Raw genomic sequence first — 17,794 nt, forward strand, 5'->3', positions numbered from 1 at the left:
ACTTGCAGATGCGCAGCATTTCCAATAAAGCAGGGTCAGAGATTACCTTATATGCAAGGCAGAAATTGCATCTGAGTAGTCTGTATGAAACAGGATAAAGTGACAGTGATTTCAGCTGATCCACATATAATGGCTGCTGAAAACCTTGAATTTTCCTTGTGAGTAACCTTTGTGGTCTCTCCATTTGCTGCAAGTGCTTTGAAAGGTACTTACCAAAAGGGGCATTGTACTGAATTATTGGCCTAATGAGAGAAGAGTATAGGGAGGTGATAACTTCTCCTTTTCTCAAGGCAATGCCCTTCCTTATGAGATGAGCCATATAGAATGCCCTTCTTACCACTGTAGAAACATGGTGTGTGCCCAGATCTCTCACCACTGAGTGCGTAATTAGGATATTGCTATTGATGTGGTAATTTGCAGGAACATCACTCTTATGGAAAGGGATGATAATACATTTTTTTGCACTGAGTTTGAGGTCTTGACTTTGGCACTAGTTGTTTGTTTATGTAAGACCTTCTTGAAGGATGTTGACATTGTTTGGAGATTCTATGACTGCACACAGTTTGCAGTTATCAGCAAACTTTGTCAGCCACAGTCCCTTGCCGAACAGTAGAAGTCCCAGGACCGATCCCTGTGGAATGCCACTGATTATGGGTCTGCTGTTAGAGGTAGATTCCCCTTATTTTGACTGTATGGGTTCTATCAGTGAGCCAGTTTGCAACCCACCTTATGATATAAGGGTTAATACCTAGCTAGGAGTGTTTATCAATGATGCCTGAGTGAGGGAAAGTGTCAAATGCCTTGGCTAGGTCTAGGTAGGTTGTATCCACAGAATTTCCCTCGTCCAGGGCCCTGTTGACTGTCTCGAAGAAGTCCACCAGCTTTAACAGGCATTTTCTTCCCTTGACAAATCCAAACTGGGTAGGATATAGTTTTTGGAGATTACCCATATCTTTGTTGATAAGGTCCATGTTGATTCTGTCCATGGCCTTGCAAATAAGACTTGTCAGGCTAATAGATCTGTTGGTCCCTGGGTCAATAGAAACACCACCTTTGTGCTAGGAGATAACAGTGGCTGTTTTCAATTAAGCTGGGATGAAGCCGGTCCTTAGACTGTGATTGAAAAGAGTACCCAATGGTGATGCTAATTCTTGTTTGAGCCCATGTAGGATGCAGCCTGGGATGTTATTTTCTTTTTGGCCTTAGAGAGGGCATTTACAACCTGCTCTTTAGAGATACAAGGTAGGGGACAGGTGGTAGGGATGTCATGAGGTACATGTGGCGGGTACAGGGGAGTGATGTTTTCACCAAGTCTGTCAGCTAACAGGTTTTGTATCTACCAGCTCAGTATATGTGTTACCATTAACTACCACTCTGGCACAAATCTAGACCTTACCTTTTAGATTACAGATGTAACTAAAGAAGGCCTTATGGTTGTTCTTTGTTGAGGAAGCTAACTTGGATTCAAAGTTTGTCTTGGAGGACTTCACAAGAAACATTATTTGCTTATTTAAACTAAGGATGAAGTGTCTCCAGGTTAGGGCTCACTCCTTCTTACTCTTAGACAGCAATTTCTTCCTTTTATTGTAAAGCCTGTTAATGGTGGTTGCCCACCAGGCAGGTTTGCTTTTCTTGAAAAGCTTGTTTTGATTGTATACAGATGCATTTATAGAGCATTGGTATAGAGCTCGGCATAGTTACCAGTTCCGTCTGAGGGGGAGGTGCAGTGAAGCTATTTATACCATCCCATAAGAAGTTATAATCTGCTTTGGAGAAGTGTTTTAGTCTAGTTGTTGCTGAGTGGGGGTCAGATGTGATAGTTACTTCAAATGAGACTGATTTATGGTCAGATCTCACCAGAGATAAACTCACAGTGGGGGGTGCTACTGTGGTCTCCCATATTCGTAAGCACCAGATCCAGGATGCTGGTGCCCCTACTGGGGGTGTCAACCAGCTAGTCCAGGACATTGGAGTTGACAAAGTTGAAGAACCTTTGGGCAGGTGAGTTTGATTATGAGTAGTTCACCCAGTCAGTGCTAGGGTAGTTAAAGTCACCCAAAACCATGGCATTCAGATGTATCTTGATAGACTTAAGTTGATCCAAATAGGCAGAGTGAGTGCCCTGATTCATGAATGGGGTTCTGAATAGGTGTCTTACCAACTGTTAATTGCACCTGAAATACTTCTAGGGCCTCATACTGTTTAACCAATCTGGAGTTGTATTTATCTTTGATGAATATTGATACACTGCCTCCTTTAATTTTCATGCCTTGCCTTGGTCATGGAAAGACAACATCATGGTAATTGGCTCATGGAGATAACTCAACCAGTCATATAAAAAACAGTTGTAGGATAACCATGCATTTAATTCCAAGTGTTGTAATTTTGAAATTAGTGTATGTAGTAAGCATGGATGCTTCCAACACTGGGATACCTGGAGTCTGTACATGGGGTAAAGGAGGCTGCAGAGATGTTGCTCTACTGCAGAAATGCTTAAAATATGTTTATATTAATTATTTTTTCTATTTATCTATTACAGAGTATGTCTAACTCTGTAAACAGTCAATTAATTATTGTATTAACAAAAATAACAACTGACTAAATGATGTTTTAACAATCTAAATTCCATTTACTGAGACTCAATCAAATATGTTTCTTCCAAACAATATGTTTCCAACATTGGTGTCTGAGTTATGTTACAGAAACAACAGTAAGCATACATACTGGTGCTTGTATGATGTCACTGCAGTACAGTTATATTACTTCAGGTGCTGAAGTGAAACCAATGTATAGAAAACTGAATCACTGTAGGATAACTTAGCAGGAGAAAATGTATGTAAACAGGACTAGGCTGACAACCTTGTATTCCCTGCTCACAGCTGCAGATTATTTTAAAGTATATGTTGAGCAGTTTGTGGTATGCTCCAGTCACAAAGTAGTTACAGAATGGGATCTACTGTATCCTGGCTGAGGTGAGGGCTATAGCTAGATTAAACCCTGCATTAACATTCAGCACATGTGTTCCCCATAGGATTTCATTCTGGATTCTAGGCTCCTTAACTATGAGATAACAGATGCAAGCAAATATTAAGTACTGTATTAGCAGCAAGTCGAGAGGTGCCAGGTACAAAGTATGCCTTAAAATGCTACTGTAATGATAACTTCATTTTGTTTATATTTATTTATTTTTGTGTGTGTGTGTGTCTGTGTGTGATTCCCTGTTAGATGGATGGTTACACACTGGTCACAGTGCAGCCAAAGCTGTGGAGATGAAGGCATACATCGGCGGCGAGTAACTTGTCAGAAAGTGACAGCAACAGGGGTGGTCATGAGCCTACCAGACAGCAGTTGTGCACAGATAGTGCGACGCCCCCTAGATACTCAAAGCTGTAACAGAAAGCCATGTGGAGAGTGGAGCGGTTCAGCATGGGGTCAGGTAAGTAAGAGAAATTAGCATACTGAATGGTGTAAATGAGTATGGCAATGTACACCACTGAAATGAAGTGTCAAAAGCAGCATCACAGTGGAATGTCTATCAGTTTAATGCAGGTCCAGAATAATGTTCGGTTCTCCATATGCAGTAATTCACAATAATTATAATGTCATCAGCATCAACTGTAATTTCAAATATTCTGTCTATAATGACAGTAAGGTTAGTTTACAGCTAGGGTTTTTGGTTGTATCTGTGATGAAAAGTTGTTATAACCAGAATTTTATTTCTTCCTTGGGAGTGTGTTTGATCTAAACTAGTAATTCCTCAGTAAACTGGTTGTGCCCATGTGCCAAGTTTAAAACAAGAAACAGACACTGAGAGTGAAGCATACACTTGGGGATATAGCATACCAGGTTGTTGAGAAAAATGTTATATTTAGAAGAGACTGTGGTTAACCTGTAGAGCCATACCACAAAAGACAGTCCCCTTCCTTCGATCTGTTTTAGTTTTGTCAGTATTTTTCCTCCTTTGTTAGGTCACTTTTTGACAATGTTATAGCATCCCATGTCTTCTGACACCACTCTGTGTCTACACATTAATAAACCATTGCTACAGACATACAGTAAGACCGGGTAGAACAGGTGTTCTCACAGAGTCATCTCATCACCATCACAGTTTACTAGAGACTGAAGGACTATCAGTGTCATATGACACACAGCTTCCTAAAAGCCATATACTACAGTTGCTATAACTTCACATAGTGCCATATGTGATAGACTTCTGCCATAGGTCCTGTGAGATGACATGTTAAAACTGAAAATACATCTGACAATCCTGTTCCTGAATGTACAACCAAGCATGGCTGCATGTTGCTCTACCACTTGTTTCCCAGGAAGACAGACTCATATCTTTTGAGCAGCAGCACAGCTGCAATGAGAAGGTCCATCCCTACTTGTGTGAGTAGCGAGGAATAAGCAGCAGCAGCCAGTATGACAGACTACATTCCACACTCTCTTTGCCTGTATGCCAAATACGAGGGAATACTGGATGATGACATAGTCAGGTATTGGCTTCACACTAAGCAAGACGTTAACCACTCTGTTCAGACTTCTGCTCTAAGCAATGGCTTTTGCCTGATGGGAGAGGTTTCTCACTATATTACCACAGAATAACATACAACAGGTAGGACTGTGTCCCTCTCTCAGCAGAGGCCAAAGTGCAAAAAGGTTTTAAAGACAGCACAGCACAGCACAATTGACAGTGCTTCTTCTTCTTTTGGCTGCTCCCGTTAGGGGTCGCCACAGCAGATTAACTGTTTCCATTTCTTCCTGTCCTTTGCATCTTGCTCTGCCACACCAACCACCTGCATGTCCTCTCTCACCACATCCATAAACCTTATCTTAGGCCTTCCTCTTTTCCTGTTACCTGGCAGCTTCATCCTTAGCATCTTTTTCCAAATATACTCTGCATCCCTCCCCAGCACATGTCCAAACCAACGTAATCTTGCCTCTCTGGCTTTGTCTCCAAACCTTCCAACCTGGGCTGACCCTCTAATATACTTATTCCTAATCCTGTCCATCCTCGTCACACCCAGTGCAAATCTTAACATCTTCAACTCTGCCACGTCAAGCTCTGATTCCTGCCTTTTTTTCAATGCCACTGTCTCCAACCCATATAACATAGCTGGTCTCACTACCCTCTTGTAGACCTTCCCTTTCACTCTTACTGGTACTCGTCTGTCACAAATCACTCCTGACACACTTCTCCACCCACTCCATCCTGCCTGTACTCTCTTCTTCACCTTTCTTCCACACTCACCATAACTCTGAACTGTTGATCCCAAGTATTTAAACTCATCCACCTTCACCACCTCTACTCCCTGCATCCTCACCATTCCTCTATCCTCCCTCGCATTCACACACCTATATTCTGTCTTAGTCCTGCTGACCTTCATTCCTCTTCTCTCTAGAGCATATCTCCATCTCTCCAGGGTCTCGTCCACATGTTCCCTACTCTCAATACAGATCACAATGTCATCTGCAAACATCATAGTCCACGGGGACTCCTGTCTGATCTCGTCTGTCAACCTGTCCATCACCATTGCATATAAGAAAGGGCTCAGAGCTGATCCTTGATGTAATCCCACCTCCACCTTAAACGCATCTGTCACTCCCACCGCAGACCTCACCACTGTCACACTACCCTCTTACATATCCTGTACCACTCTTACATACTTTTCTGACACTCCCGACTTCCTCATACAATACCACAACTCCTCTCTAGGCACCCTGTCATATGTTTTCTCTAAATCCACAAAGACACAATGCAACTCCTTCTGACCTTCTCTGTGCTTCTCCATCAACACTCTCAGAGCAAACATCGCATCTGTAGTGCTCTTTCCTGGCATGAAACCATAGTGCTGATCACTAATCATCACCTCGTTTTTTAACCTAGCTTCCACTACTCTTTTCCATAACTTCATGCAGTGACTGATCAATTTAATTCCTCTTTCGTTACTACAGCTCTGCACATCACCCTTATTCTTAACAATTGGTACCAAAACACTTTTTCTCCATTCCTCAGACATCCTCTCACTTTCCAAATTGACAGCACTGTGAAGAAAATATAGGGAAAATCAAAAATGCAAAGAAAAGTCAGAAAATACCTTTAACGACTATCGAGTCAGTGATTATTATGAAAATGTATTGTTTATTTCCTTCTGCAGGCACTTTTTCAGTCAGAGTTATCAGAGAAGGCCATAGTAAATCATTACTTTGATATAAATGTGACTGAGCTTATCTGCAAGACTCAACAAATGTTTACTCACCAACAAAATTTAATAATGAAAACATTTAAATGATAGTGTGTTGCATTTTACCATTTCCCAGTTCTGTATATCTATACCTTTACAGTAGTGGTTTCATTCAACCCATTCATAACTGATATGCATGCAAATTATCATGAACAGCAAAAGATGACAGGGCCAGAAGCAAGCACTAATGCATAACAGGATGGGAGTTGGTACAAAAATAACACCCCAGTCAAGGGTCTTGTGAAGCCCAGTGCTGGAAGAGGAGGGCCTCTACACTCCTGGAAGAATTATTTCACTTATAACACTCCATCTGAAGGTCATTATTATACTTTAGTAATGGGGTATTTCTTAAATGCAGGACTGGTTTTAGTATTTTGGAGTCCCCTGGCAAGTGTTATGATGGGGCCCTGGACTTTTCTTATTCCTCCATAGCAACATTTTATCTCATGCTTCAAAGCTTTAGGGGTAGTATGCACTTAGTGAGCTGCAGTTTCATTGCTCTTACATTGCAATAATACTGTATACCAAACCAAGTTGGCCAATCCCACAGACAGACATTCACAGTGACTGGCATTTATTTGCTACAATGTTATATTACAACAATGCAATGTACAGGCTGGCCTAAAGTGAAATGGTGGCTTAGGTGAAGGGCTTCATATTACCCCTTGTGTTTACTGCTTCCCCTCCTTCTCACACTACCCAGAGTACACTTTTTTCCTTTTCTTATATTTCCTTTCAACACAAATACATTGGCTAAGATGGCACTGTAATAGTGCCGGAAACAGCTGAATTAGGCTGTATGTATGGGCATTGTTATGCCTGCAGAAGCCACCTTCTTCTAGATGGTCTGATGTGCATTTTTACAGTTTTTTTAAACAACCTTTTCATCTAATGATAGGAAGATGGAATGATGGCATGGGCAAAAGTCATGACTAGGAAAAGAAGTTTCATTGTAACATTTGAATTTACTTTTTTCCCCATATCCTTTCAGCACACCCTAACCAGCCAAAACTGCACAATTATAACTGTGTAGAAAGTATATGAATTAAGCTGGGAGTCTGGGGGATGCCAGGCCCCCAGAACCCATGGAGTTATTGATACTCTGAGGTACATTTTAAAGCATTTCTCCAATCTTTTTTGCAGTGAAAACCTGATCAAAAATCATGAGTAAGGAAAGAAATTCAGTCTTTTTTGTTTGTTTTCCTTTATGGAAGAAATAACTTGTGCCCAAGGCCTTTTTGTTCATAACTGATAAAATATTAGCTCACAATAAACTGAGAAAGACAAAGGTTTGTGAGAATATTTAAATCACATCTTTAAATAGTGCTTATCTCTCTACCCCTATAAAAAATCAGTCACCTTCTGGTATTACTCTGGTGTTACATTGTGATGAAAACAAAGGCACAAATAGTCACAGTCATATATTTCAAGGGCCGCTGTTATACATATGCACATACCATCAAAAGGTAGCTATCTTCTGTGTACACCTCTATCAGTCTGTGAACAAAACTTAAAGAAATAATAGACCACAGTGACATATTTCAACCTATTACTGTCAATTTTATAGAGACAGCATGTTTCCTTACTTCTAACCTCAAAGAATGACCACCTATATGCACCTGGATTTGATTGTGAGGAGCATAAAAAATAATGATCACAGTAATGCATTCCAACTTAACACTATGCTGGCCCGACAAAGGCTATAGTGACATTCTGTACACAGTACTGAAAGTTAAACAAATAATGACCACAGTCTCTACAGCAAACTTCTATACACACTTTTGAGTAGGGCCAGGTTTAGAATAGGTGGGGTTGAGGGTAGAGGCCACCACTAAGTCTACATCAAAATCCATATGTGTAGCCTGGGTTACTGAGGCGGACAGGCCCCTAGAAGCTCTAAAGGGTCTGGATGTTCTGTGATGCATTTTATGCCTTATTTTTAAAAGAGAAAAGGAAAAGGAAAGAAGCAATGGAGAGCTTCCTTTCTCTGTTGCTTCTTTTACACAGCACTGATGTACTGCGTAAGCATGGGAACACAAGTCCCATACGCATGCGCAGTGTATCAGAAAAGCCCCAGGATACAGGAGAAAACACAGAATAGCACCACAATGCCATTATGCAAAGACATTATTTAAGAAAAGTAAGTATTTTTTTCTTAAATAACATCATTGTAAAATAGCAATAACCGACTCCGTCGTGTGGTATATTGAAGATTTACCCAATTGCTCGGGCTTCGCCCTCATGATTAAACCATACCAACCGTGGGTAAATCTTCAATATACCACACCAATGTTGTCGGTTATTGCTATATCAAATAATAGCAGTGGAAAAGACACTTTTATTCAGTGTGGTCTCTGTGCCCATTTATTACACCTGCTTTACTGTGTATAGCTGAGATATATTATTGTGGTTAAAAAATAATAATAATAGTGGATCGGCATCAAGTTATTATGTCCTTGCATCCCTTGCTAATTTCAGTAACACCCACACCTCCGGCACAAACAATGAAAGGTATATATATATATATATATATATATATATATATATATATATATATATAAAAGGGGGGGGCAAAGTCTGAGATTTTATATGGCTTACAAGCAGCAAATTACAACTGGTGAGGCAGAGAAAGCTACTACCCTGCCCATACCTCTCTGCTGTCCAGATTTTTGCCTTATATTTTCAGTCTGTTCCTCATAAAATTTGTGTTTTTTCTAACAAATCATTGAAAACTAAAGTTACTAAATAATGACAGCTATTTGAGTTTCTGACTTTGTATCTTTCAGAAAATGCATACTAATGCAAAACATGTTATTCTAGTAACTTTCCAAGTTTACAAGAGTAATGTTTAAAATCTGTCCCTTTTTTGTGCCTTTTTCACATCATTATTGGGTCTCATTCATGTTGTCCAACTTTTACAAGTTCGAATGTCATATGGTCGAAACCATATGTTCGCACTTGTAAAAGTTTGAATGTTTCAATGGAGATCTTCGTAAGGGAAGCTTTCCCTTTCCTGCAATGTAATACAATCTCAGAGTTGGTATATTTAAGTAGCGGGTGGTGTGGGGGGTGCAGGGGGGCTTGCCTACAAGTTGCTTACAAGTTGCCTGCTTGCTTACAACTTTCAAGTAAGTTTTTTGTGTTTTTTTTTTTTTTTTTTTTTTATTACATTGTCAAACTTTTAAAGTTCGAACATATGGTGTTGACCATATGGTGTTCGAACTTTTAAAAGTTTGACAACGTGAAATAGACCCTCATTATTTTAGGCTTTGTCCAGATTTCTTGTGCTAAGTCCCTGGTCCTGATTTCTGAGTTTTGACTGAGCTCCTGTTAACAAAAATAGAATCAAAAGTCCCAAAACACTGCAACTAATAAAGTATTTTGTTTTTGCTTTTTCCTAATCCAATAAATAGTGGCTTCAGAATGATATACACTTCATTCCATCCAATTTGGTGAGAAAGGGGAAGAAATCAAGATGCAGAAAAAAAATGCTGTAGCCAATCAAGTCCCTTTTTGCAGGAAGTAGACATGAAAGGCCTCAAGTTCAGCGTGATGAACATCTATTGCTTATCAGGGGGAGAGGTTAATACTTAACACTGCCAGCACTAGTCCCAGTGCACCGACTCATGCTCACCCATACAGCTGGACAGCACTTTTGCTTTCCCTGGGGCCTCCCATAGCAGCAGTACGCTCACATACACACTCACAAACATGCACAGAAACAAACACACATATATGCCTTGCAAATACAGCCACTTTTTTAATGGAACACACCTCACCTGTCATTCTGATCAAATGAATGAAAAAAAAAAATTCATAGAGTGCAAGGAACTGAAACCATCCCTGACTGACCCTTATTTTGCATAATGCCCATAATTTTCCTCATATTCTTGCTACCACCATCAAGAAATGTTATTTTCTGCTAACTTGCAGAAGATTACAGTCTGTTGATAAAGCTAGACATTATATATTTCATGCTTCTTATTGTTCAGGTAATGCATATCAGTGAAAAGTCTCTTGGTCTATTTCGGACCTGAATTATTGAACAAACAAGTTGAGGGGCTTGCAGCTCTCTCTCTTGTTTTTCTCTCTCACACAAACACATACTCATAAATATAGTATCTCTTACTCTTTCACTCTCTCCTTCTGTCTGTTTCACAGTTGTATTAAATTGTCTTTATTTTTCTACCTGCAAAATGTGGCTTTTTTAAACTATGTTTAATGAAGGGTAAATGAAATGCCAAGGTCTTCCAACTACTATTGCATTTAGCAAGTGTAAAATGGTATCTGCTTTTTTTCAGTCCTTGCTTCATATTGACTTGATATGCTACTGTGAAGCAATAGACTTGGTTTTTTTTTATCTGGTAATATCTGTACATTAACTCCCAGCTGTAGAACATTCTTTGTCCCAGTCCCCTTCAGTACACACACCACACCAAATGACATTTGATGACATTTATTGAACTTCCATAAACATAACTTTATTGAACAATATTTTAATTTATTGATCACAGCATAAACATCCATATAACCATTTACTAGGGCAGGGCAGCGTAATCTCGCTCACCCTAACCAAATAAGCAGTGTCCTCGCCTCAGCTTGCTTACTTTTACTTATCAAGCAGCATCCCAGTGCTCACTTTAATTCCCCAACTCAATGAATTAAACATCTAACACCACAGGGGGAACAGAAGGGGGAAAAACCTACCCCTCTTCTCTACCAACCACCCTGACACAGACTGTTCTCCCTCATTCCCTCCAAATCCTTCAGTAAGGCCTCCAAAACAAACCTAAGTGTATCCAAAAAAAAAAAGTCTTGAGGGCTCCCCACATAGGTCTGCAGTAATCTACTAGCCCAACCCACCAGACACATCCAATTGTTCCTATCTTTCCCAAACACAATCTGCATGCCCTTCCCTAATTGATCCATTTTAGATATATGCAAGTGAATGTGCACTGCCACAGAAAATACTTTGACGTCCTCCCAAACTAATAGCTCTGACAGCCTAACTGCTCCGTAATACAGACATAAGCACCAGGTCACCTATAAAGTATAATCCCCTGAATTACCAGCCACCAAAATTAATCCTGCAATAAAACTTCCCAACCTGCCTAGTCAAAGGCCATCGCTGATCCATATTCGGACCACCCACTCTATCCTGTCCTTTCAACATATGACCAACTGTCTAGGACTTAGTGAAATCATGAGGTTTACAATCATATGGTTGACAGTCAAAATAAATTCATACCTTAAATGTCGACTAAAAACTTCAACTCAAAATGCCGAGAAGGTCAGAATATCGCAAACACACTTCCTGTTGTGAATTCAACCTTTCTCCACAGCCGTAGACTGCAGTCCATCACTGCACATAACCTGACATGACGATTTTGCAAGGGGGCAAGTCCTCCTGTAGTTCTTCCGACCAAACTCCCTCCTCCTCAGGCAACTGTAAAATAAATTTATCAAAATCACATTATGCCGTATTGTATGCCTTCCTGGTAGATGCTGCCCAAGATTGCTGTACCAACCATTGGGTTACTTCAGCCCAAGATGCCATATCTTGTCTGGTAACACCCTCAGCTCTCCTGCTGCCCTTGGAGCTAACTGCCAAAACCTGTAAATCTGAAAATTAGACAAACTGTCAGCAATTGCATTCCCAGCACCTGCTACGTGCACACTTGTGAAAGAAAAATTAACCAGCAAACTCTGCAAAACCAACTTACATAACAGTAACAATGACAAGTTGGACTTCACAGTCTTCACCTGTAACTTGTACCACTGCAATATTATCCAAATGACAATTAACCCTGTTTCCCCTCAAATTCTCCTACCAAACCACAGATGCAGCACAAATTGGCATTAACTTCAAAAAGGAGAAACCCTGCTTCCACTGATCCTTCGAATTTGTTGGCCACCGAGCAGCACATCATTCTCCAACAAAAAATGCTCCTATTCTAGTACCTCCTGCTGCATCTGTAAACAATTGCAATTCCCCTTAACCAACCCACTCTATCTTCCAAAAGGAGATACCATTAAACTGCTCCAAGAAGGACAACCAAAGTGCAAAATCCACCTGCACCAACTAAAAGGGATTAAATATCCACCTTCACCAAAACTTTAAATCCCAAATAAGCCATACCACATCATCCAAAGACAAATTACTGACCTTGGCATCCTCTACTGAAATATAATTGTTAATGGAGTTCTCTTCAGGGTAAGACAAATAGTGAATCAACCAAAAATTACCGGCTGACTTCTTAGTTACCAGACCCAATGGTGAGACCTTATAACTGCCAAAGGAGGGGAGCTGTCAAAAGGGGGCTAATAGCCTACCTGCCCGCCATTCCTTCTCCTCCAAATCTTCCAAAATATCTTCCTTCCCCCGCACTGATTTATTTATTTATTTGTTTATTTATTGACATTTGTTGACTGGGAAGGTCCACCGGATCAGGAAGCCATTTTCAGTGGAGGCCTGGGGAGAAAAGCTCCACGGTTTACAGTCAAATATAGACAGTAGACAAAAATTTTAAATAGCAAAAATAAGCAAAGTTAAAAGATTATAAAAGTAAAATATATAGACAATATAAATCTTATTAGCATATATCAGAAACTTATATGAACTCTGATAACAGTTGGTGTTATAGTACAAAATCTTGAGTTGTTTCTTTATGTATGAGAAACATGGCAGTTCCTGCTGAAACAGTTTTAGTGGTAATAGAGCTGAGATTCTGTCTGGGTAGAAAGTTATTTTGAAATATAAAACTGGGTTAGAATTAAGTAGTGCTGGTGTTATGGTGGTTTGTCTTATTTGCATTGGCATTTGAGGTTGTCAAGGAAGTAAGTTTTTAATGCTACTTTATATGTCTTTGTACAGTCAATTTTGGTAATATGGTTGGGTGAGGAGTTCCATATTTTATCAATGCTATGGGAGAAGAAGCATTGTCCAAGCTATTTTGTTGGGCTTAGTTACAATTAGTAGTAATTTGTTGGAGGATCTAAGGGTACGTGAAGGAATATAAGTTTGTAGTATTGATGAGAATGCTGGGCAGGTATTTGGTTTATAAATTAATTTATGGGCTAGCATTAGTTGGGTATAGCAAAGATAGTTTGGGAAATTCAACCAGTTCAGTTCAAAGATTGCTTGGCAGTGGTGTGAGTGGTAAGGCATTCCTGAGGCGAATTTAGCTATTTTATAGTAACAAGACTGAAGTTTGTTGCTGAAGGATGAGTGAAGCTTAGCAAAGATGGCACTACTATAAAGGCAGGAATGAGTAAGGTGCTTGCCAGTTTTGTTTTGATGTTTCTGTCTATGTAAAGTTTATTACAATAAAGTTTGCCAAGTTTAAAGTGTGTTTTCTTTATTGTGTTGAGAATGTGTGTTTCAAAGGTGAGTTTGTCATCAATTGTAATACCTAGTAGTTTGGCAGATTTCACTATTTCTATTTCAGTTTTGTCTTTAGAGAAAATTTTGAAGTCTAAATCTGGTGGTTTTGAAGAGAATAATAGAAGGTTTTTTTGGCATTTAGTAGCATTTGTGAGTTGTTTAGCCATAATTCAGTCTCTGTAAAAGCATTTTGAGTAAGTGGGAGGAGGTCAAAGAAATTATTTGAAGTAGAGATTATAGTTGAATCGTCGGCATATTGGATAATTTTACCTAGTTGTGAGACTTTGTGGAGGTCATTAATAAAGATGTTGAAGAGTAATGGTCCCAGAATGGAACCCTGTGGGAATCCTATGTTGTTTGACAGATAATCAGATGGGATGATAAGCCACTTTACAGATTGTTGTCTATTGTTTAGGTATGATGTAAACTACTTGAGAGATATGGGGGCGCAGCCAAGTTTTGTTAACTGGATCAGAAGTTTAGTATGTAATACTGTGTCAAAAGCCTTAGACAGATCCAATAGGATGGGGTGACCTATATCTAAGGCTTTGTTGACAGTATCGGTGAAAGAGAGTAGGGCTGTAACTGTGCTGTGCTCTGGGCAGAAGCCGTGTTGAGTGGGAGACAGAAGATCATTAGCAATGAGGTACTTGAGTAATTGTGTGTGTACACACTTCTCAAGGATTTTGGATAGTGGAGAAAGTATAGAGATGGGACAATAGCTTGAGAGGTCATGAGAATATCCACCTTTATGTAGTGGAGTAATAATAGATTTTTTCCATAGATGTGGAACATATCCTTCTGCGAGAGAGCAGTTTATAACAATACTAACTGGATATGCAATTGCATTTGCTACTAATTGTAAGTATTCTGGGGGAAGGTTGTCTCTGAAAAGGGAGCAAGGTTTGAGCTTTTTTAATAGTTTACATATGAGAGAAGTGGGTACTGGTTGAATAGAAAATAAGTGAATTGTGGAAGGATTGGAATTTTTGTTAGGAAATAGTACATTGTCATTTTGTTTGGCAATATTAGTACTCAGGGAGTATGGATTTGGGCTTGTTAAGGAGTTTTTGATTACTTTTTGGATGGTGGTAATAAAGTTGGTATTAAAGTCATGGGAAATTTGCTGGGGGGGTCTTATCAGGTTCAGGAGATGGATTCTGTACAGTGCCAGGATTGAGAAGGGTGGAGACTGACTTCTAGAATTTCTTTGGATTGTTATGTAATCTTGTTAGCCTAGAGGAGAAATATTTTTTGTCTTGTTTTACTGACTTCTTGGCTCTGTTTCTTAGTTGTTTGAAATTAATTTCACGTTGTTGCATTTTTGCCAAGTTTTCCATGCTTTGTCTCTCTGAAGGATGCATTCTTTGGTCAATTTTGTTAGCCATGGGCTTGACTAACTTTTGTTTGTTTGATACTTATGGGGGCTAAGTTGTTAAGAGTATCCAAGAAGAGTTTGCTGAAATAATTAACTGCTTCATCTAGGGGGAGAGTTTTTAGTGGGAACCATTTATGGGTTTTTAGAATGCTTGAGAATTTATTTTGGTCAAAGTGGGTGAGATTTCTGGATGCTTTATATGAGTGCATCTTGACTATGTGAGGTTGGGTCCTGTAGGTGTATGCTGGGAGGTGGTCACAGTATACTGGGTAGGGTGACAGAGTTAGAGTAGTTGTAGGGGGTGGGTACGTAATATCCAGTCTAAGATAGATTCTGATGCTGTAGATAGGCCATGGGTGGGAGTATTGATAAGCTGAGTAAAGCTATGTAAATTTATGCTGTTGGCTGGGGAGTTGGAGGTAAGATTTTGCCAGTTAATATTTTTATCTCCTAGGATTATAGTTTCATTTGATATGTTTTGATTTATCCATGATAGAAATTCCTCTAAAATGGGAATGTTTTGGCCAAGGGGGATACAGACTACTATGATAGCTAGGTTTTTATTGTTGTTTATTTGAACAGTTGTTAGGAGAAATTCTAGGTTTTGAAAGTTAGGGATTGGCTTGGGGTAGGAAGTGAGATTTAGGGAGCTTTGATATATTAATGCAGCACTGCTGCTCTTTCTGTTGCGTCTGTCAGATCGAATTATGTTGTAGCCAGGAGAGAGAATTTCATTTTCTGAAATATGTGGCTTTAGCCATGTTTCAGTTACTCCAACAATATTTGGGGTGTGGGTAGTTAGCCAGGTATGAAATTTGGTAATTTTATTGCAGATGCTAGGAATGTTTATTGTTGTAAAGTGTAATTGGTGTTGCTTTGGGTTTGTGTTAGGATTTTGGGAATGGTTTGGGCTGGGATTGGGGTGGATGTCCCCAGATTTAGTAAGCTTGAGGAGAAGGTGAATTATAGTTTGAGCATGATTGTTTTTAGAGAGGGGTCTTTGATATTGTGAGAGGCAGAGTTTAAGTTTCAGTTTGATATAGAGAAGTGTTGTTTGAGTGAGAGTAATGGTATGAGTTACAATTAAAGAAGGAGAGATGTTAGAATAACTATTGTTGTCTGTTAGTGGTAGAGTGTAGGTGCTAGATGGCTGTGGAGGTGGGCTAAAAGTGGTGTATGTAGAGGTGGTGTTGTATAGTAGGCTTAAAAGAGCAGTGCAGGTGAGAATGAATAAAAGAAATCATGTGTGTTGCAGTTTGTTAGTGAGATGAGTCATGGTAAGAAAGATAGAAGTCTGAGTCTGTAGGAGGGGTTTGTAGGGGGTGTGCCTTGTGAGGTAATGGGAGGTTGTTGAGGTAATGATTGGGAGGATTTGGGGAAGTATAAATGTAATGAAAGAGGGGGGTGGGAATGGGAGTAGGGTAGGGGAGCGGAGTGAGCCCAGAGCAGGTTGCACCAGACCTCAGGAAGCCCTAACAGGCCAAGAATCCAGCAAAAACAAAAAACTATCTTCACACAGATAGAAAGAGGAGCAAAAAAAGCACCTAGATTGATGGTATGTAATTTTAATGGGGTCAAGAAGGCAAGTGTACAATTTAAATGTGGTAGAAGTGTGTGAAGAAGGAAATAAAACTATAGTCAAAGAAGGGAAGTGTATAATATCAGATAAGAAAGGAGGTGGGGAAAAACATGGTCAAGAAGGCAAGTAACAAATGTTTAAAAATAACAGAATGGTATGATAAGCAATTGGTGTTTGAATTACCTAGGGCTAGATACAGAAGGAGAGCCAAAAACACTGGGTATATAGAGAACAGAAAGGAAGCACTGATATATGTTAAATATAGGAAGTTTCCCTTTTTACAGTGTCCTGCTACAGAGTGGTAGATACGGGGGACAGTACAGCAGTGTTATAGGGATATGAGCAGGTAAAGAAAAACATGGTCACACAAATCTAAGCAGTGAGAGAGTGGTTGGAGCAAGACGGGGGAAAGAGGAGGACAGAGGTTTCTTTGTGGCATGCCTCTATATCTACAAACAAGGACAGAACAGTTACAAATTCAAAATGACAGCTGGACATACAAGATGATTTATCTGTATTTTTGGTAAGGGTCTCCCGCGATGCTGCCAGGGTCCTGTTGCTGTTTAGTGTCCTACAGCAGGTTATTACACTTGGACTGAGTTGACAACCTGTCTTCTGGGAGGCAGGGTGTACTAAGGAATGGAGCACAGTAATTTCCAGTTAGCAAAAAGCCTGGGGGGGGTTGCAGTTTATACAGTTAGGACAAAGAGTATTAACAACACAATTATGTAGTAGTTCTTGAAGATATGACTATCGTAAAAGATATAAGGGATATCAATGTTAACAGTAGTTACAGCAGACTAATTCAGGAAGAAATGTGCTGCTTCAATGAAATTACATTGCAATACAACAATTAATAGCACCACAGCAGTTCGAGAGCAGACTGTTCTATTGCCTAGAAATGCTAGGCTATAATGTCCAAAAGTTACTGTAGGGTTTACTAAAATTTAGCTTTTCTAGTAGCTGTAGCATAAATCAAGGCCTGCTATATCTCCAAAATATACTGAAGGTGAATATAGAGTTATTCGTTATGCTGTAAGCACCCTCCTAACTAATGTTTACTAAAGTAAAAAAAAAAATTAAAAATCTAGTTTATCTAGTAGCTGTAGCATAAGCCAAGATGTACTATATCTCTTAGAGTATGTGGGAGGCAAATATTGAGTTATTTGTTATGCTTTAAGCACCCTCCTTTTGAAATGAAAATATCT

The 17,794-nt window shown here is 39.5% G+C and overlaps 1 protein-coding gene across 1 annotated transcript in view; it reads left to right on the top strand.

Annotated features, from left to right (window-relative positions):
* ADAMTSL1 (ADAMTS like 1) overlaps positions 1 to 17,794 on the top strand; it is a 4,128,157-nt gene that overhangs the window by 3,888,237 nt on the left and 222,126 nt on the right. Inside the window, exon 26 of the mRNA XM_044061207.1 lies at positions 3,226 to 3,436. Coding sequence (XP_043917142.1) covers positions 3,226 to 3,436 — 211 coding nt within the window. The remainder of the gene's footprint in view (positions 1 to 3,225; positions 3,437 to 17,794) is intronic.

Source organism: Protopterus annectens, chromosome 2.part0 (genome assembly GCF_019279795.1).
Source record: "Protopterus annectens isolate FY-2018-M chromosome 2.part0, PAN1.0, whole genome shotgun sequence".
In the NCBI taxonomy this organism is placed as follows: Eukaryota; Metazoa; Chordata; order Ceratodontiformes; family Protopteridae; genus Protopterus; species Protopterus annectens.